The sequence below is a fragment of the Leptopilina heterotoma genome, unplaced genomic scaffold (assembly GCF_015476425.1).
Source record: "Leptopilina heterotoma isolate Lh14 unplaced genomic scaffold, ASM1547642v1 Lhet_163, whole genome shotgun sequence".
In the NCBI taxonomy this organism is placed as follows: Eukaryota; Metazoa; Arthropoda; class Insecta; order Hymenoptera; family Figitidae; genus Leptopilina; species Leptopilina heterotoma.
The window spans coordinates 820,796-843,778 of NW_025110879.1; the positions used below are offsets into that span (position 1 = coordinate 820,796).

The 22,983-nt window shown below is 22.4% G+C and overlaps 1 protein-coding gene across 7 annotated transcripts in view; it reads left to right on the forward strand.

Moving 5' to 3' along the window:
* Positions 1-19,901, forward strand: part of LOC122499052 — a 174,458-nt gene extending 154,557 nt beyond the window's left edge. For 4 of the 7 annotated variants that reach the window (XM_043607111.1, XM_043607109.1, XM_043607112.1 and 1 more), the window contains exons 5-7: positions 5,794-6,236; positions 14,923-15,367; positions 18,412-19,901. In XM_043607111.1, the coding sequence (XP_043463046.1) occupies positions 5,794-6,236; positions 14,923-15,367; positions 18,412-18,527 (1,004 nt within the window). In that variant the 3' untranslated portion in view covers positions 18,528-19,901. The remainder of the gene's footprint in view (positions 1-5,793; positions 6,237-14,922; positions 15,368-18,411) is intronic. The other 3 variants (XM_043607116.1, XM_043607114.1, XM_043607115.1) reach the window with 3 other exon arrangements.
* Positions 19,902-22,983: the final 3,082 nt, after the last annotated feature.

The following is a 22,983-nucleotide window of genomic DNA, read 5'->3' on the forward strand; positions in this document are numbered from 1 at the left end:
GTAACTCGAATGTCGAATATTCGACATCTGAACTGGGCTAGTTCGAAAGTCGAAAAACCGACATTCGAACTAAGCTAACTCGAATGTCGAATTTTCGACATTCGAACTAGGCGAAAAAATTCGAACAGTTCGGTTCGAATTATTTTGCACAGCTCTAATAGAAACAGTTCATTATTTCTTTAAAAAATTTAAGAAAAAATCAATTTTAAGCATGGAAATGTTAAAAGACACAAAGAATTACATAAAAAATTGTGTTATTTATAAAATAATTCAAACTAATAAATAATAATGCATTACATAAGTTTAAAAATAAACCATGGCAAAAATTGAAACACATTACACAAATAAAGGTTTGTTCTCTCTTTTTCTCTTCTATTCTCCCTCATTTTCATATATAATGCTGAAAATAGTGTTGTAGTGTGATAGAAATAATTTTCTCATTTATATTATAAGAAATATTATTGAAATTTCTGCTGTTTCTATTTACCCCGAATTTCCAGTTTTTAGGGGTAAATAGAAATAGTCTCCTATTTTTTAATAAAGTTTGCAAAATGAAAAATTCAAAGTTGATTTTTGTTGTAGTATTAATAAGAGATATTTATAAATTTTAGTATGAATTTTTACTTTATTTTTTTCCAAATGCGAGTCAAAAAAGTGAAAGGGTGTCTTCTTTGATTTTCAATCTGTTATGCAATAGGAAATATTTTGATATATACTGCTGCTAATTGACAAACGGAAAATGGGAAAATACTTAGAACTTGTTGGGGATGATATAAGCTTCAAGATGTAAGGCCGTATTTATTTTTAAAATTTTTGATTTAACTGAAATAACTACTGTTTCGATTTACCCCTTGTTTCTATTTACCCCATCTGACCCTATTTAGTATAAATTTATATTATTTTAAATTCAAAACCTTTACGATATAATAATTTTTTCTTTCTGAACTTGAAAATGAAAAGAAAAAAAATCCTTAACGTGCTTTTAAAGAAAAAAAAAGTTTGTCTTACCACTTTTAAAAGCTCTCTTAAAAATCTACAATCTACACAGGTTAAGTCTTTGATATAATAATAACTCGCGAGACATGAACGAATTTTTCTCTCGCGAAAAAACATACTTGACCGAATTTTTCTTTTAAACTTTTTCTTTTTTTTTAAAGCAAATAAAAAAGACTCTCTTTACACAATATGTAACATTTTTAATTGACTATATTTAATTAATAAAAAATTTCTCCAATAGAAGCTTTTTTTAAAAAATATACTAAAACTATAGCTATAAAAATATATAGAATTAACTTAAAAATCAATCATCAGTTTTAATCAAATCGAGTGGTTTTCAACATTTTTTACCTTATTTTATATGATAGGAAAAAAAGGAGGATTTGAATTTTAAATTTAATCAATATATTGTACTTGAAATTGTTCCTGTTTGGCGTTACTTTACTTGGAATTGTAAATTCCAAGACTCCATTATTATTAATAGGTAAAATTTTTTTTTAATTAATAAATATTATGTACGTAAGGAAAAAAAATTTTATACTATAATAGGAAAAGTTATTGCGGTAAAAAAATTGAATAAAAAGCTACTATTACCCAAAATAATAATAAAAAGTAGAGGGGTGAAAATGCTACTTTCTTTCTTTTAACGACGAAAAATCGAAATTTTTTTTTTTAAATTGTACTGAAAGTTTAGTTCCTACTCTAATTATTAATTGAATTATTAATTATATAATAATTTATATTTATAATTTAGTATCTAAGATATAAATTTTAAATACGCAAAAAAATAATAATTAATACTAAATTAAAATAAATTAAATGTTTCTATACGTTTTATTGAAAAAAAATATTGGTTGAAATTGTTTCATCAACGAGTTATTGTTAATTGCTGCTAATTTTAATTGGATATTGTCCCAAGTGTATGTTATCCTGAAATCACAGTTATTTCCCTCTTCTCTTTTTTTAAATTCGTTAACAATTTTATATAGAAAAAGAGGAATTTTTATGCTCCTCTAAAACTTGATATATCGCGTTAAAAGAAAAAGCTTGGTGTATATCTTAATTCCCTTTGATTAAAAGGAATATGTAATTATATAATTAAATTTTTTTAATCTCTTCTAATTATTTTCATTCCCTGACATTTTTTAATTCTATTATTTTTAGACTTTTAGTATTTAGTATTTATTTTTTTTAGTATTTATTATTATTCTTTTAAACCCCTCAATATATTGTATTTTATTATTTAAAGTTTTATCAACAACAAAAAATTGTTTTCTCGAAAATTCTAATAAAATTTAAACCTATAAATTAATATAAGGAATTAATTGCAACTATTACTTTGTTTATTGCTAAATTAATTTATTTTAAACTCATAAATTGTTAGAAATTTTAATTAAAAATTTGAATTTCAGGAAAATTTTATTTCACCATATTTTTTAAATTACACTGGGAAAATATTGAATCACATAATTATGAAAAATAAAGTTTAGTTTCATAACGATAATGAGTTTAAGGAAAAAGTACGTAATGAGGATAAAAAAGTTGAAAATTAATTAATTCTTTCATTTCAATTTTCGTTGGTAAATTAAACATTAGAATTTTAAATAATTATTTTCCAATAAAGCACAAAAACTATTGTTCAACTTTTTTTTTAACTTTAAATTTACTTTTTTGCATAATATTTATAATTATTTATTTATTTCAAGATATACATTTATTTTCTGTTGAATATTAAAAAAAAGCAATAGAAAAATAGTAAATGATATAAATATAAAGAAACCTTCAATTTTTTCTATTTCTGCCAATGATTTCTTTTTAAATAACTTCATTCTTGATGAACTATAATAATCATAAAATTATTACTTGGAAATTATTTAAGGCATAATTATATTTGAATATTTCAAAATTAATTGAATTTTAAAAGAGTTGTGTTTACAATTTTTATAAATAGATGAACTTCAAAAAGTTTCAATTTGAAATTTTAGAAAATTTCCATTTTCAATTAATTATTAGAAATTTTAAAAAAACTTAGATTTTTGAAAAATAATAATTTGAATTCTTATGAAATTAGCTAATTTTTTTTATACATAATATAATATATAATAGGTATAATATAAATAACTATATTAATCTCCGTATTCTTTCATTCATTCTGTCCGCAGTTTGAAGTTAGATTCTGTGTACGCTTTGTTTTTTTTTCTTTAAAAAATATTGTTTGACAAATCAAAAATATGCAGGTATTTTTTTAAGATTTATAATAAAATAATATTACAAATTAGAAAATTTAAAAAAAATTATGATTAACAAATAAAAAATATACCCATTTTGTTATATGCTTTCTTCTATAACAAATTTCGTTTGACTAATCTAAATTATTATGCAAATTATTCTCCTTTTTGTTTATAAAAAATACTAGAAAATTGTTAATTGTTAAAAAATTTTGATTAAGAAAAGGAAATATACCCATTTTATGCATAATTTTTATTTCTCAATAACAATATTGTTGACAAACTCATTTTTTTCTTTTGGGAAGAAAAACATTAGATATTCCCGTTTCTTAATATTTTTGTAGAAAATTCTCAATTTTCATAAGGAAATAATTTGCATCAATTCTATTTATTAATTTCAATTGTTTTAATAAAATTCAAAGTTTTTTAAAAATAAAGAAAAAAATGTTTAATTATATTTGTCAATTAGAAAATTTAATTGAAAATGAAACTGAAAATTTTTGAATTTTTAGAAAATAAATGGAAAAATTTTTTTGAAAAAAATTTTCTGTTAAATTTATTTACGAATATCTTTAATTGTAAAATTATTCGAAAACAATAATTTATTTTTTAGATATTTTAAATATTTAATTATTATTATTTTTTAATAGAAATTAAGATTTTTCAAAACATTCAAATTCAAACCTTTTTGAAATTAATCAACTTTAAAAATATTGTTATAAAACATAAAGATAACAATTACTCCGAGTCGAAGACTCGGAGTAATCGATTGCTTCATGTTTTATAATAATTAAAGAGGATCGAGTGTTAAAATCATTATTTTATATTATAAGAATAGGTATTGTTACTTTAACTTCTTCAAAATTATTTTTACATGTAAAATTGCATGAAATTGCGTGACAGGGGGGAGGGGGGGGGGTCTAAAACCCCAAAAAATTGCGTGACATCATTTGTGAACGCTCCCTTAGAAAATTCAACGACAATTCAATTATTTAAATAAGAAAGTAAATTATTTATTGAATAATTGAATGTTTCTTAAAAATTAATTCTTATAAAGAATTTTATTACCAAATTTTTAATTAATTAAATTCTTTTGACGAATTTTAATAAAATTTTTAAGAATAGTTACATGTTTCAAGGAATTCGATTAAAATTATATTAAAAATAATTGAAATTCTGCGATGAGTTTTATTATTTATGAAAATAATTGAATTATTGAGAAAAAACTTATAAAAAAATTGGTAAATAATTAATTTCTTGTAAAATTTTTTATTATTTATGAAAATAATTAAATGTTTGTGTACAATTTTATTAAAATTTGTATTTAAATAATTGATTTCTTTTGATTAGTTTTATTAAAATAGAGATATTGAAAATTATCGAAATGAAGAAAATTTTTGAAAATAATTGAAAATTTGACAAAAATTTTATTAAAATTTTTAAAAACAATTGAATTTTGAAGAAGAATTTTATTATTTTTGAAGATAATTGGGATTTTGACAAGATTTATTTTTAATTTTGAACATAATTGAATTTTGTGATATAAGAGTTTTATTACTTTTGAACGTAATTGAATTTCTGCAATCATTTGTAACATTTTCAAAATTCAATTTTTTAGTGTTTTTAACTAAAATTCTTCTATATAAATCCATTATTTTTAATAATTAATTAAATATATATTGACAAATTTAACTAATTTTAGAAGACTTTGAATTATTAAAATTTTTCAAAAATTTAAGTTCTTTAGAATGACAAATTAAATTCATTTAAAATTGAAATTTTATAAAATTTCAAGTTGAAACCGTTTGAAGTTCATTTATTAATGAAAATTGTAAACGCAACTCTTTTAAAATTAAATTAATTTTGAGATATTTAAGTAAAATTTTATTAATTTAATAATTTATATGTCATTATTTTACAATAGTTTTTCAAGATTTAAGTTATTTAAAAAGAAATTATTGTCAGAAATTGAAAAAATTGAATGTTTTATATTATAATTTGTGGTAATTTCATAGTTTATGAGTCAAACAAAAAATACAGAAAAATTCAGAATTTTCTTATGCAACATTTTTAAGGCAGTCAATGCTGAATTTAAGCACTGGATTTTGTATGATTTAACATCAGAGCAGACAGTGCTGAATTTAAAACTGATCTTAAATTAAGATTTACTTTTTACTGTGTAATTTTATTTAAATAAGTGCGAGTAAAAAGTTAGAATTTTTGCTAGTTTAATATAATATAAAAAATTATTTCGATAAAAATTTTTAATATTATTTTAATAAAAATGGAAAATTTCTCTCAAAATGGAAAAAATCTTTTCGCAAAAAAAAAACGAAAATTATCACCTCATTTGAATTAATTTTAATCGCCATGAATTTTCCCTTAATCAACTATACAAAAACGTTCTATTATTCGCAGTAGTGAAATTTCTCTTAAATTCCGCTCGAATTTAGAACCGAAAAAATTGATTCTAAATCTTTAATTAAATTAGAGAGAGAGAAAAAGAGAGAGCGAGAGCAACTTCAGCAATTCGATTGTTAATTTTCTTTTTTTTTGGCTAATGTTTCAGGTTACGGGAGTGTCGCACCGCGTACAGTTTGGGGCAGATTAATCACAATTGTCTACGCCCTCGCCGGTATTCCTTTAATGCTGGTCTATTTGAGTACAGTGGGTGATGTTCTGGCAAGAAGTTTTCGCCGACTTTATGGCCGTTTATGTCGTCGTCCACGAAATTGTGCACGAAAACAACAGCAACAACAGCAGCAACATCACCATCAACAACAACAACATCAACCACCACCTCCACCACCGCCAGTCTCGGGTGTCATGGGTAAAGCATCATATCGCTACGACAATCATATTGAGACAAAGGGAACTGGAAACTTTTATGCAGCAAGTAAAGAGAGTTCTTGTGACGATCTTGGCACTCGCAGTACGGGAAGTGCGATTTTACTCGATTGTGGAAGCGAGGGTCTTCTTCATCCAACGACAAGTTCCACCATGGCCCTCCAGGTACTAGATTACCTACTATTTTATGCTTTTAAAGATAAAAGAGAAACTTTCTTTTTCTTATTTCTGTCTCTTTCCTTCATATTCTCCCTCATTCTTTTTCTTCCATCTTCTTCGTTTTTTTTTATTGCGAGCTGAAATTATCAAAGAATTCTCGAGAAAGTTGATCTGTTGAGAATTTTTCTTTCTCCTTTTTTCTAATAAAAGATCTCTTTTTTATTTTGGTTTACTCAGCAAAGACATTCTTATTGTCCCCGCAGTGACAAAGTATTTTTATTTAACATTTTTTTCCAAGGAAAATATTTCTCCTTGTAGGTAAATATTAAATAAATATTACAATAGTGATGAATTCTTTAATTATTTACTTTATTTTATTTTTTTAATTTTTTATTTTTATTCATTATTTTTCTATTTACATTTATTATTATATATATATATTATTCATTTATTTTAATCTTTATAATAAACTAGCAAATGTTACGCGCGGAACGTGATATTCTATTTATTATTATTATTACGCAACTTCAAAAATTTTTTATGTTCAAATTTAAATTTTGAAATAATTTAATTAAAATTTAAAAAATTCACTTATTAAGTACATAATTAATTATTATTGTTTAAATTTCCAAGAAATTTAATATAATTATTCTTAAGAATTTAATCATTTTCATAAATAATAACATTCTTCGTAAGAATTCAAATTATTTTTTATAAATAGTAAAATTTTTTGCAAAAATTAAATTATTTTCAAAAATATTTCAAGAAAGAACTCAATTTTTAAAAAAATTTCAATATTTTTCAAAAAAATTTTATTATTTTCCAAAATTTTTAAAATCTTTTATAACAATTCAATTGTATTTATAAATAATAAAATTCTTTGCAAAAATTCAATTATATTCAAAACAATTTCACGAAAGAATTCATTTAAAAAAAATTTTTAATATTAAGTATGTCAATTTTTTAATAAAATTCTTAAAAAATTAAATTTCTTTTTATAGAATTTAAAAACTAATTTTTCAGAATTTTAAATACAATTTCTTTAACCCTCCGTCACACACATGCGGGAAAAAATTACGACTTTACACACGTTTAGAGGGAATCCCTCACCACATTGTAAAATAAGCAACATTACAACATAAACAAAGGAATCAACAAAAATTTAGTTTTAACACAAACTTACAAATATGTAGTAAATTATTCTAAATTATAAAATTAATAAAATTAATTTTCGATCTCAAAAATAAAAATTAATTACACGAATGCACATCTTCGAAGGAATTCCACTTGACATGTAAAAATAATGTAACATTAACAAATAAGCAAAAAAATCATTAAACAATTCATTTTAATTATATTTATAATATAATTTTGTCATTAACCAACAGTGGAACAAAAAATGTTTTAAAAACTTGATTTTCTTCACAGAAAAAAGTGAGTGTTATTTTAACACTGAATTCGGTGTTAAAAGTGTCTGCATCAAACTTTAGCTCGGAAGTGTTATTTTAACACTGAAAATAAGGTAAATTTTCTATTATAGAAAATTTATCCTCACTAAAATTACCCTACCAAAATTTACCCGCATCAAAAACAACACTCGCTTTTCTCTGTGTTATTTAACATAACCTCACTTTTTCGAGTTTTTTCTGGCTTTGAAGCTTCATAATTAAATATTAATTATGTTTAAACTAAATATTTTTTTAGAAATGTGTTGAGGAGTAAATTGTCGAAAGGTATATAGAAACTGATTATATTTTGCAATGAGGAAAACAAAAGTTATTTAAAAAATACTGAAACCGTAGAGGGAATCCCTCCCTAGGTGTGAGACGGAGGGTTAAAGAATTAAACTACATATATTTAATTAAATTCTTCACAAAATTTCAATTATTTTCATAAATAATAACATTCTTCGGAAGAATTCAATTATTTTCAATTCAATTTTAATAAAATTTCACGAAATGATTCAATTTTGAGAAAAATGCAAAGAAATTCTTCAAAAGAATTTAATTATTTACAAAAACTCTAATAAAATTGTTTGAAAGAGTTTAATTTTCTATCAAGAATTTTAATAAAGTTTTAATAGTAAAATTATTGATAGAAAATTGAACTCTTTTAAACAATTTTATAAGAGTTTAACAAAATCGATTATATTCAATAAATTAAAGAAACTTTTTGAAAGAATTTAATTATTATCAAAACCTTTAATAGTATCTATTCCTCAGAAGAATTTAATTATTTTCTATATTTTAATAATATTTCCTGAATGAATTAAATTATTTTAGAAATGTGTAATAAAATTTTGAGAACAATTCAATTATTTTCAAAAATTTTTTTTAAATTTTAATAAGTAAGTGTTTAATTTCAATTATTAAGAAACGCGATTATTTTTAAAAATTTGAAAATAATTCTTTATTAAAATTCAATTACCTACTGTCAAAATTATCAATTAAAATTATTAAAGAAATTAGATTATTTAAAAAAATTCAAAGAAATTCATCAAAAGAATTTAATTAGGATTTTTAAAATTTTTAATAAAATTCTTCGCAAGAATTCAACTATTTTCATAAATAATAAAATTCTTTGAAGGAATTAAATTTTTTTCATTAATAATAAAATTCTTCGGAGGAATTTAATTAGGTATTTTTAATTCAATTTTAGTACCTAAAACAAAAAAGCAAACAACAACTAACTTCAAACTGCGAACAGTTTACCGGAATACAATATGATGATATGAATAATAATGATATAATATATTTATTCTGTAATAGTAATAATAAGAATAATAATAGTAGTCATAGTAACAATAATAATTACACAGTTTTTCTAAGAATATCCAATTGAGACAAAAAATTATCAAAAACGTTGCTTCGCAACATTTTTGATGATTTTTTGTCTCAATTTGTTTAAATAAAAAAAATAGTGAGATAATTTAATAGAACCGTAAATATAGTAAAGAGACAAATAGAAAAATACTGTAAAAATAATAATGAAACAAAAATAAAAAAATAATAAGAAAAATTGAAAAATAAAAGGAAATAAAATACTGTAAAAATAAATTATCAATTTACAGAAATAAAAATGCATTTAAATAATGCGAAAAATTATTTTCCTTTTTAAATAAAAGTATATACAGCTTTTAAAGTGAAAAAGAGTGAAAACAGTATATGTCTTGCCACAAAACACATTTTCTACTTGTGTTGACATGAGAGTGGAAAACGAAAATTGCATGTCTGACCATAAACCACTTGTTCCACTTGATATGATACGAAAGTGAAAAATTGTAGCCAAAATAAACAGAAAAAAGTACTAAAGAATGTTTTCAACAAAAAAAAATAAAAAAAAATAAACCTTGTCCTTTGTATATAACAGTAGAAAGGAATTCAATATTATATACTTCATATCATTTTTTTTCCTTTCGATAAAAGAGAATAAAGAAATATTTGTTTTAATCTTCATTTCACATTTTTTTCTCCATTATATAGAGCGGTATATATATATATATATAAAAGAAGTGTGATATGAAAAAAATTGAAATATACACGAATAATTGATCGACTATTTACTGGGAAAAAATCAAAAAGCAAAAATAATTTAATTAACTGTTTTCGAAGTAAAAATTAATTTTCTAATAGAAAATCCTCTTATTTTTCAATTTTATTTATTTTTTCCTATTAAATTTCTATTAAATTTTCTATTTAAAAACTTTTAATTTTTTACTGTATTTCTTTTCAATCCGCTTATTTTTTTCTGTCAAAAAAAGATTTTAATTTTTCCAATTAAAAATCTCCTTTTTTTAATATTATTTATCTTTATAAAATTTTTTTCTATTAAATTTTTATTAAATTTTCTTTAAGAAAAACATAAATCTATACTATAAATTTTTTCACTATTATTATAATTATTATTGTAATGTTTCAGTTAGTCTTTAGGTATGATATTTTTTTCATTAAAAATTTCAAATTATAATTTTTTAAATATTTTATTATTATAAATTTTTAATTTCCTTGAAAATTCTTTTATTATTAATTATTTATTAAATTACAGTATTTTTTATTAATTAATAACTAAAACTATATGTAAAAATATAATGACCAAAAAGAAAAATTAAATAAAACACTGCAAAAAATTAAAAATGAGTAATAAATAAAATAAATAGATAAATATAAAAAGTAAATAATGAATAGAATAATGTAATATCTAATAATATATAATATAATATAAATAATATAAATATAATTAAGAAAATTAATAGAAATATAATAATGTATAATTAATTATTAAATAGATAAATAAAATATCGATGTTTTTTATAATACTTTGAAGGAATTTAAGAAAAAAAGAGAAGAAAAAGAAAATTAATTGTTGGGTGGAGGAAAAAAAAATTAATTTGTAAAATTCATTCCGAGAAGAATGAGAGAATATTTCTTTAATTCTGCACTCTTTTTCCACTGGTTCTGCCAGTGAAGAGAGTCAATTGCACGCCTTACTATAAACTTCTTTTTCTACTGAGCATGGACCGGAAAAAAAACCAGTGAATAGAATAACATGAAAATACCAGCAAAAAAAAAAAAAAGAAAAAACAGGGAAAAAGAAATTGCTCAAGTCGTCTTTTGAATTTTAAAGAAAAATTCCAATGATACGTCTTACTATAGTTTGCTTTTACTACTCATACTGTAAAATAACCATTTTTTTAATAGAGAATATCATTTTCAGCGAAGAACAAATTATTATTGTTGTTATTATTATTATTAGTATTATTGTAACTGTTTTTATAATTATTATTTTTATTGTAATTATTATTTTTTTCTGCTTTGCATTATTATCAGAATATATCAATATTATGAACACTTTTTCAAAATAAAAATACAAAAAAATACTCCAGTGATAAAAAATAAAGAAAAATTTTACCGTTCTGTTTAAAATTTTATTTTAGATTTAAATTAGAAAGTTAAAAAAAATTTTATAATTTTTTCAACAGTTTTTGCAAAATAAAAATACTAAAAAGAATTTCATTGAGAAAAAAATACAGAAAAATTTCAATGCTTTGTTTCAAATTTCTTTTAGATAAAATTAGAAAGTTAAAAAAAAATTTATACTTTTTTGAACAGTTTTGTAAAATAAAAATACAAGAAAATACTTCAGTTATTAAAAAAATTAGGAAAAATTTAAGTATTTTATTCAAAAATTTGCTTTTAGATAAAAATGAGAAAATGAAAAGAAATTTTTTCTCATTTTTATCTAAAAGCAAATTTTTGAATTTAAAAAGAAATTTTCATCCTTCTTTTCTCTGCATGTATATATATATATATAATTATAAATGAGCGCTAAGAGAATCTCTAGAGTGTTATATAGTGTTTTTTTCTCCTTCTTTTTTAATGGGAAAATAGTAAAACCTGTTTATTGCAAAATTACGTTCACATATATGGTTTCAATGAAAGACTCTTCAATAATAAAAAAAACAACTTTTTTCCAGGACATTAAGGGTATGTGGAATCAGCCAACTTCAATTAATACATGTATTAATATTCCCACCGGTTTTCTAAAAAAATATTTAATAAATCTTGACAAAATATAAGAAAAATAATATTCTATTTATTGAGGCATGGATCTCTAGTCCAATTAATACAAAAATTTGCTTTTAAATATTATTTTTCATTTAATAAAAAGTTTGATATTTTTTGAGAAAAAAGACAATCAAATACAAATTAATATTGAAAAAAATGAATAAATTTATATTTTTCTATGTTAACATTCATTTTTTTCAATGGCAATTTGTATTCGATTGTCTTTTTTTCTCGAAAATTGTCAAAAAAAATGAAAGTTTGAATAGAAAAATATAAATTTATTCATTTTTTTCAATATTAATTTGTATTTGATTGTCTTTTTTTCTCAAAAAATATTAAACTTTTTATTAAATGGAAAATAATATTTAAAAGCAAATTTTTGTATTAATTGGACTAGAGATCCATGCCTCAATAAATAAAATATTATTTTTCTTATATTTTGTCAAGATTTATAAAATATTTTTTTAGAAAACCGGTGGGAATATTAATACATGTATTAATTGAAGTTGGCTGATTCCACATACCCTTAAATCAACTAATAAAATTATTATTGACTGTTAAGCCCTTTTAATGGCAGTTAACCTTTTATATGGCTTTATTTAATTAGCTTTGACTTGTTTATTGCGCATAATTTTTGCAAAAAAGAACAAGTGAGAAAAAATTGTAAAAACAAAATACATCCAAATATCTTTATTATTAAACAAAAATTTTTATAATCTTCATAAAAAAACTAATAATAGATCACGCTTTCAATAAAAAAGTGTAATAAATGTAAATGGACAATTAAAAAATAATTTTTTTCAGTGAAAAAGAAGATTAAAAATATTTCGAATCATTTTTTTTTTTTTTGCCGGTGGAAATAATAAAATAAAGATTAAAAAGAATTTAATTTGAAATCATTTTTCATTTTGTTTTTTCATGGAAGAATAAAATAAAGATTGAAAAAAAATTAATTTTTCTAGCAAAGCGATAAATTTTTATTACGAAAAAGAAAAAAAATCCCAATGTTCTTTTCATTTTGATGATTTATAATATTTTTCCTGTTAGCTTCACTAATGGGTGTGAGACGTGTTATAAAAAACCTTTCATAACTTTTTATGCGATGTAAAAATAGCTAATAAAGTCTGCAAGGATTTTAATAAATTTCCGTTCTTCTTTTTTTTTTGTTGCTGGAAAAAAAATTCAATTCACTTTCTATTTTGTTTATAAAATAAATTTTCTCTAAAAAGGAAAAAAATTACTTTTTTGTTTTAAAAAAGTTATATAATACGAAAATTATTATGAATCATGAAGGTTGATGAGAGTTCAAAAGAGAAACTAAAAGAGAGAGAAAAAAAAGTTCAAAAGAGAAAGAAAAAAGTTCAGATAAAGAAAAAAAAATTTAGAAAATAAGAAAAAAGAGTTTAAAAAAGAAAAAAAATGTTTAAAAAAGAAAAAACAGTTTAAAAAAGAGAAAATAGTTTAAAAAAGAAAAATTAGTTTACAAAAGAAAAAAAGTTTAAAACGATAAAGGAAGTTCAATAAATTTAAAAAAAACTATTTTGCTCGAAATTTTTATCCGACAAATTGCAAACGAAAAACCGTGCGCACCACGAATCATGTCTTTTACTTGCAAAGTGACTTTTCAAAAGGAGATAGAGAAGAATGAAATTTAAATTTTAAAAAGAAAGAATATTTTCTACATACGTGGTTTCTGATCGATGAATAAATTCCTCATCTAATTTTTTTTCTCTCTCTTTTTTTTAATATAATTCTCTCGTGAAACGGAATAAATGCGGTTAAATTTAAAAATAAAAACCAGAAATTTTGGAAAAGCAGGGATGAATTTTTTTTTAAATTTAAAGTGAAAATAAAAATGAAAAATCATAATAGTAAAAATTTAGTAAATATTTTAAGAATTTCGAAAAAAAGTATTCTCCGACCAAAATCTTACAGATTTTATTAAATTATAAACTCGAATAGAAACAAAATTTACTATAATTAAACTTTTCAGATTTCAAATTGAATTTATTTGAAATAATTTATGATTTTGAAAAGCTATTGAAAAATTATTATTTATAAATTATTTTGCAAATAATTTTCCTTAAAAATTCAAAAAATAATTGAATAATTGAAAAATTCTTTAACGAAATTCAATTATTTTCATACATACAATAAAATTTTTTTCAGGAATTCAATTGTTTTCAATATTGAATTTTAATAAAATTTCTCGAAAAAATTCAATTATTTTTAAAAATGTTTCTTACATTTTTTATAAGAATTCAATTAATGAAATGACGAAAAGTCTTCCACCAAATGATTTAGTAATAATTTTTCTAACTTAGTAGAATTCTACTAACAATTAGTAGAACTGTTTTATTAATAATCGATAAAACAGTTTCACTAATTCATTTAGTAAAAAGTGACTTTCAATTAGTGAAATTCTACTAAAACATTCGTAAAAAATTACTAAAAATTAGTAATATTCTACTAATTGAAAAGGGAAATAGTCTTCCATGAAAACTACTAAAAATTAGTAAAATTTTACTATTTCTCAGTAGAACTCTACTAATTCAGATTTAGAGAGAATATTGTGGAAAATAAATTAATTTCTAAATTTTTTTTGCAATAATATTATCACAAAACTTATTCTCTAAATTTGAATTAGTAAAAATTCCAACTAATCAGAATAAAAATGATATAAATTTTCTGAAAATTAATTTTTTAATATAGAGCAAGACATGAAAAGAAATAAAATTCTGTTTTTCTTAAAAAAAAAAATTTTTAAAACCGTATATAGTCAAAATTATTATTTTAATTAAACATAGTAATTTTGATTCAACACATAATAGGATTGATTAAATAAAAATTACATTTAATTCAATTATAAAATATGGTTAATTCAAACATATTTTTTTGGTTAAACTTATTTTTGTATTAAAAAAAAGTGTTTTCTCAGTGACGTATATTTACATTTAAATTTTTTTGTGAATCTAATTATTTTTAGAGTTAATTAAAATATTCTTTAAGAATCAGTGAGGAATTCAGAAAGTTATCTGCCTGGATATCAAGGGAAAAAATAAAATAAAATTTTTCGTTTGCAATTATTTTCTCATTTTTCTTCCCTTTTTCTCATTGTCTTTTTTCAGGATGCCTTCAACAATGGAAAGAGACACTATTATCCATGTACACTGTCATTAAATTCATCGTCAATGTGCGGAAATGATCTCACTAATCCAGTTAAAGTGCCAATAACTCTTTGTCTATTAATAATAATAATGTACATATGCGGAGGTGCAGTGATGTTTAATCGTCTCGAAGGTTGGACATTACTGGAGGGTGGTTATTTTTGTTTCACAAGTCTTGGTACAATTGGTTTTGGCGACTTATTGCCAGCTGGTAAAAATGCCCAAAATCCAACACTTGAGGAATTAAGTCTTTGCGCCTGTTGCCTCTACATTCTCGCTGGAATGGGATTAATCGCCATGTGCTTCAATTTGGTACAAGAAGAGGTGGTACGCGCGGTCAGAGTCTTTGGTAAATCTTGTGGAATGTCGAGCGGAACGATGGTCAGCGTCCAGATAGGAGGTTCAGGTATATCTCAAAATGCAGTAAAAAAAACAGAGAACGAAAAAAAAAATTAAAAAAGAAAAGCCGTGCTTTAGAGCTTTTAGTTTTTATCTCTTTCAAATTATATTTTTGCAATTTTTTTGTAATTGTGCTTATTGCTTTACTGGGAAAAATTACTCTTCTTAATTTTGTTACTCTACTGATTTTTTTTTTATTTATTTTCATATAGGAGTTATTAATAAAAAAATAAATATTAATTTGATAAAGAAAATTATTTACATTTATACTTAATTAATTATAATTAATTACTACTTTCTAAATTTGAATTAGTAAATTTTACTAACAAATAGTAATTTCTACTAATTTAATAGTAAAATTTACTACTTATTATTTTACTTATTAGTAATTTCTACTAATTTATTAGTAAATTTACTAATTCAGAAGTAAAAAGTAAAATTAGTAATTTGAATTAATTAGTAGTTTGAACAAATTCAAATTTAAAGAGTATAATAATTTCTTACAATATAATTATATTATACATATTATTTATATTAAGAATATTATTTATTTATTGATACAACTTGTTTGCATTAGAAATATTATTTATTTAAAGGAGTACCTACTATTTATTAATTAATTATTATCATTCAAATTCTTTGAATTTGAATTAAAATCTTTGAATTAAATAAATTAATTATTAATTGTTGCTAATGTAAATAATTATTCTTCATTAAGCCTTATTTATTATTGCAAACGAAATATTTTATTTATTTATTTATTATATTTCATTTATTTATATGTTGCATTTATTATTGAAAATAATATATTGCATTTATTTTTGCAAATAAAATATTGACATTTATTACTGGAAATAAAATATTGCGCTTATTATTGCAGAATAAAATATTGCTTTTATTATTGTAAAGAAAATATTACATTTGTTATCGCAAATATAAATATTTTAATTCATTTTACTAAAAAAAAAAAATTACTTTTAATATCAAATTAAATTGAAATTAATATTCTCTAAAACTAAAAAAATTATATTATTTTATAAATATTAGCAAATCAGTATTTTTTCATTATTAGACTATAAATATTATAAATTTAAAAAATTAAAAATTATTTTAAAATATTATAAATAAGTAAATTTAGTGTTTAGTCCTATAAATAAATCAATTTCAGCTGCGCGGTTTTGTATGTTGTTTTTTTTATCACTTTTGAGTATACCTGTACCTGCACATGAGGATTCCCTCCATTGTGGCGCTTGACATTTAGTTTCTCACTTGGCAGAGCTGGTTTCATATTATAAAATATTTTTCTCGTTTTGCAAAAAAAAAGAAAAAAAATTCAATAAAATATTTCTGTTTTTCTGTGGAAAAATTTGTATTTTATGTTTATTATTATAATTTTCTATATAGAAAATATTTCTCTTTTTCAAAAAGGGCTTTTCAAGACTGTTCAAAGCATATTTTAAACGATTTTCACATTTTTCACTTTTCTTTTTGTTATTTTCTATTCAATAAAGAATAAACATTATGTAAAAATTTTTCTACGCGTAAATGTTCTCGAGTTGTATGAAGAGAAAATTTTTCAAATTTTCTTTTTCAATTTTTGAGATTTCAATGAATTTTTATTTATTCTAAATTTTTTGTATTAATTTAATATTTAATAATAAAAATTTAAATATTTAATCTTTTATTTTCTAATACAAATTCAGTTAAAAGTAATAATTAAAAAACACTGAAATTTTAGAGTTAAAAAGAATTTAAAATTATTTAACGGCTTGTCCTGTTAATATTCAAATAAATAAATAAAATTTCCCAATTTTGGATAACTGTAAAGAAACTCAGAATTTATTTTTCCAAATGAAAAAAGAAATCCAAAGTAATATTTAAAACAATTTTTTTTCTCCAGTCGGCACTTTTTTACAAATATAGGTAACAATTGAATTTTCGTTTCTTCATATATATTTTTTTTATGAAATGTAAGCAATTTTATTTTTTCGGTATGTTTCATCAATAAAAATAATAGATTTTTCCGACTCAAAATCGATAAAGGTTTTTTTTTCGGAGCACTTTTATGTCACTTTTATTCGTTTGAAACTTTTTTACGGCTCATTTTATTTGATATAAAACTGTCCACACTTCAATCATAAATCTTCAAATTGAACGAAACGAAAAAAAAAACGTTTACTTCCCAAAAATTGAGAAAATGAAAGCTTTTTGATTAACTTTCTCGACAACTCGTGAATTTATTGCCTATTATTAACTCGCATTTTTTTCTCTCATCGATACATCGAGAAATTCAGAAAATATATTACACAAAATATATAGCTGTCAATTTCAAAAGCGAAGGAAAGAAATTTTTTTTGTCGGAGAAGAAGAGAAAAATTTTTGGGGAATTTAGGAATTGGAAAAATCTAATAAAAAAAAAATTATTTGTGAAAAAAAGATTTAGGGGAAAAATATTTGAAGTAACAAAATTTGAGGCAAAAATATTCGTGGAAAAGACATTTTTTGGAAAATTAAGTATTTCTGGGGAAAAATATTTGAAAAAAAACAAAAAGTTGGGGGAAAAATATTAGCAGGCAAAAGAATGAAATTTCTTGGTTTCTTTTCGTTGTGGGATAAAAATATCAGTCGAGTTTAAAAAAGAAAGAAATTCGAGCAAAAAATATTCTAGGAAAACAAAATATGTTGGGAAAAAAGATTTTATAGGGCGAAGAAAATTTCATGATCTTGTAATTTTTCTTTGGGATAAAAATATCTGTCACTTTTAAAAAGGGAAAAATATTTTTTCGGAAAAAGGAAAATTTGTGTAAAGAATATTTTTGAGGAAAAGAAAATTTGTTTAAAGAATATTTTTGAGGAAAAAAAAATTTGTGTAAAGAATATTTTTGAGAAAAAGAAAATTTTTGGGGAAAAGAAGTTGTGATTGTCTTGTGAATTTTCATTGGAGTTAAAAATTTCTATTTACTGTAAAGTTAAAAAAAAGGAAAGCAAACAAAAACCAGCCTCTGTCAATGAAAAATCCAAACTCTTAATTTATTTGAAATTTTTTATCAGGCGGTGGAAACGGCATCAAATCCGAGCCAGATGGTGGCCTTGGAGCATCAACAGATTCAAGATTATCGGAGCAGAATGACGAGGCAATCGCAATGTCAGTGGTGTCAACATCCTGACAACAGCCAACCAGGAGTTCAGCCGACTCGTCGAAACTCCTGGCGCAACATCAATTAAATAATACATTAAAAACATCATCCCCAGGACATCATTCGTTACCGAGGAAAAAATCCCCCGATTTTCGTAGTAATTCAACAAAATCACATTTTCAACGTAATCAACCATTGAGACGTAGTGCAATGTCACCGATACAGCATCAACAACAGCAGCAACAACAACAACAAGAAGCCTCATTGCTTTTTGAATATTTTGTGCCACGAAGTGTTAGTGAATTTAATCTCGCGGCGGCAATTAGTGAAATTGCCGTCCCCCCACCACCCCCTCCATCGGTATTAAGGCCCCAAATGACAATAGTGACCCCACCAATAAATTCAAATTCCCTGACAACAAATTCGACTGTTGGTAGTGCGGCGACCGTCACGAGAAATCGGGAGAAAATGGTGACATTCGAGGAGGATGTTAATAATTGTTCTTCAATGACGAGAAAACATTTAAGTGTTGCCAATAATGTCTTTATGTGACGTTGCAGTGCGGGTTAAAAATAGACTATATATATGTATAGAAATTTAGACGATGAAAAAAAGAGTGAAATGAATTTTTGAGCAACTAAAGAAAAAAACAAGTTAACTGAATTTTAAAGAACTAAAGAAAAACAAGAGTGAACTGAATTTAAGGAACTAAAGAAAAAAAAGTGAAATGAATTTTATGGAACTAAAAAAATAGTGAAATGAATTTAAGGAACTAAAGAATCAGAAAAAAAGAGAGTAAACTTATTTATGGTAGTAAAGAATTAAATTCAAAAAAAAGAATATATATAAAGTGACTGGAAAAGATTAATACATAGAGGGACAATAAAGAAGACAGATGTTTAAAAGCAAAAAGGTAAAAAAGAAATGAAAAAAAAGGATAAAAAAGGATCGAAGAAAATAGTAATTGGAAAGGAAGAATAACATCGAGAAGCACGAGTTGGAGGAAAATAAAAAAGAAGTTGGTACATCTCGTATAGACTTTGAAGCGAGGAAAAGCATCGAGAAAAGTGGAGAACTTGTATTGATTGCTGAGAAGCTATACAAAAACAAGTGATACAGGATTGACGAAAAAAAAGAAAAGAGAATACAACAAAGAGAAGGAGAAGAAAATAGAAAATCCGTGAAAAAAGAAAATGGGAAATAAAGACAACAAAAAAAGCAAAAAGAAAAGAAAAATTGGAAAGATCGCGAATGATACCGGAAGAGAAAACTTATCTTGAAAATTAAGATACAGAAAGAAAATTTTAGTAAAAATCAGGGAAAGAAATAAAAGAAACGAGAGTAATTTTTTTCTCAAAAACAAGAAGAAAGAAAAGAAAGGAAAAGAAAAATAGAAGAGAAAAAGACAGGAGAAGAAAAGAGAAACAAGAAAAATAAGAAAGGAAAAACAAGAAGATAGAAAGAAGAAACAAGAGAAGGAAAAAGAAGATAAAATTAACTATTAAACCAAAAAGAGAAAATTAAGTGAAAACGAAAAAAGAAGAAAAAAAGCGAGAAAGAATAAATAAGAAGGGGAAGAATATGAATAGAAAGAAGTGGATAAAAATTAAAAAGAATAGAAAGAATTGGAAAAGAAAAAATAAGAAGAGAAAGAAGTAATTAGAAAAGAAAGAATAAGAAAAAGAAGAATGTAGATAGAAAGCATAAGAAAAGGAAAGATAATGAAAAAAATGAAAACTAAAAATTATGGAAAGATTAAGTAAAAAGAAAAGAAGAAGAAAAAAAAAGAAGAAAGGGAAAAATTTTGAAAGAGAGAAAAAAGAAAATGGGAAAAGAATAAAATTGCATAAAGAAAAAATATAAGGAAAAAACAACTATGAAGCATTAAAAAAGAAACCAAAACGAAGGAATAAGAAGAAAGATAATTAATAAATTCTGAAAAAGACACAAATTTGAAAAGCAAAATTAAAAAATTAATTAAAAATTAACAGAAATAAAGGGAAAATAACAAAAATTGATGAAAAGTGTAAAAAAAGCGAAAAAGAGAACATAAAAGTTAATAAAAGAAATAGAAATAAAAAATAAAAAGACCGTTTGATAAAATAAAAAATATATAAATTTTAAAAAGAGAGAAAAAATTCTCTTTAAAAAAAGAAGAGTATATAAGAATGAATAATACAACAGAAAAAAGAAGAAAAGGAAGAGAGAAAGTATAGAAAAGTAAAAAAGAAGGGAAAAGAAGTAAATAGAAAGAAGACATGAAGATATAGAAAGAGTAAAAAAAAAAAAAAGTAGAAAAAAGAAGAGATAATTAAGAAAGAAAAAAGGAAGGAAAAGAAACAAGAAGCGTAAAAAGGAAGAAGAGAAAACATTTTTAATTAAGAAAAGAAAAAGGGAAAGAAGTAGAAAGAAGAGAAAAATAAAAGAAACAATAAGATTAAAAAGGAAAGAGAAGTAAAAAGAAGCAAGAAAGGAAAAAAAGAGAAAAAAATTAAGACCAAAAAGAAGGACAAGGTAACAAAAGAGAAAGAGAAAGAGAAAATAATAAATAAAATAAGAGAAAAAAGAGAGAAAACTAAAAAAAGAAGAAAAAACAGAAAGAAAATAGAAAAGAAAATGCAGAGGAAGGAAAAGAAAAAAAACAAGAATAAAGAAGAGAAATAAAAAAAAGTAAAGTAAAAAGAAAAGAACAAAGAAGAGGAAGAGGAACGTCAAAAGAATGAAGAAAAAGAAAGAAGAAAGAAGAGTAAGAGGAGCGGAAGAAATGTAGAAAAGAAGGAAGAAAAAATGGCGAAAAATGACTAAAAAAAATATAATCAAAAATTTCACCAAAAAAAAGAATCATAAAACATAAAAGAAACAAACAATACAAAAAGAAAAATAAAATATAATCGCCTATAAAATTTCACATGGCCAATAAAAAAAGAAGAAATACCAAGAAAAAAAAATCTACGATTCCTATAACAGAAAAAAAGAACCAATTTAAAAAAAAATAATTTTATAAGAAAAAAAAAGAATTAAATTTTGTAAATATCATCAAGGTTGTTACATAAAAAAATTTACCACAATTTTTACACGCGATTCTCATTTAAATATTCCAAGTACGATATACATAATATAATAACAGGGACACTTTTTGAGAACAAAAAACAATTCAAAACTCGTTTCACTGCCTTTCTAAAATTACAAAAAAAAGAAAAACAAATTTACTTTCAGCTATAGCAGAATCAAGTTAGTGTGCACTTTTTTACCATCACTCCAAAAAAAAACATTAATAAAAATATCTTCAGTCCCAAATAACGTAAAAAGGAAAAAAAAATTGTGAAAATTCATTACTAGACAAAAATGTAGCATAAAAATCGTTGAATTCATAATGTAAATTGGTTATAAGAAATTTACAAGAAAAAAAATTCTATTATAATTGTAATAAGACATTTGTCCCATAAATCAATTTGTATAAATTGCGCTATATTATAAATAAAGAAAAAATTGTAAGAAAAGACGATTAAGAAAAAAAATCGATTCTTAAAAATAACTAATAGTGGCGAAGACCAGAAATTAATTACTATTATTATAATATAAATAATTATGATGTAATATTTTAATATTCTATCACAATATTGTATTTTAAATTTCTAATATTGTATTCTATTTTACAATATTGTATTCTATTGTATAATATTGTATTCTACACTAAAAGAATTTGGTATTTGCTTCAAATACCATTTAATTGACTAAAGTAAAATTTATTTGGTTCAAGCAAATATTTCTTTGATTACAGTTAATATTTATTTGGTTCAAGTAAATATTTCTTTGATTCTAGCTTATATTCATTTGGTTCAAGTAAATATTTCTTTGATAATAGACAAGTAATTTAAGAACTAAAAAAAATTAAATTCGTTTTTTTCTAATTTTTTTTTATTCAGTGTATTATACAATATTCTACTCGATTCTACAATATTGAAATATAATATTCTATCCTCATATATTGCATTATAATTATATTATATTATACAAAAAATATATTTATATATAATTATAAATATTATAATATATTAGAAAAGTAGAATATATTAATATATATATATATATATCTCACAATTTATTTGTACACCAAAATATATCAATACATTCTACTCGACAATAATATATTATAGTATATAATTCAAATATATAAATTTTATAAATATTAAGTAAAATATCATTTAATGTAGTTAGAGGATATAACTGAAGTTTCGAAATTTGTGAAAAGAAAACTGTTGTCCATAATAAAAATGATTTTCATGGAGACTATAATGACTTGAAACTTCTTTGCCTTTCCATTTTGCAATTTTTATTAATTCTGTACATCATTTTTTCGTTTTTGTTTTTTATTTCTATAATATAATATTAATCATCATTTTATAGAATACATATTAAATATACTACGGAAAAATTCATACAAACGCAGGTAAAACGCAATTTTCTAATAATCACAGCTCTTCAA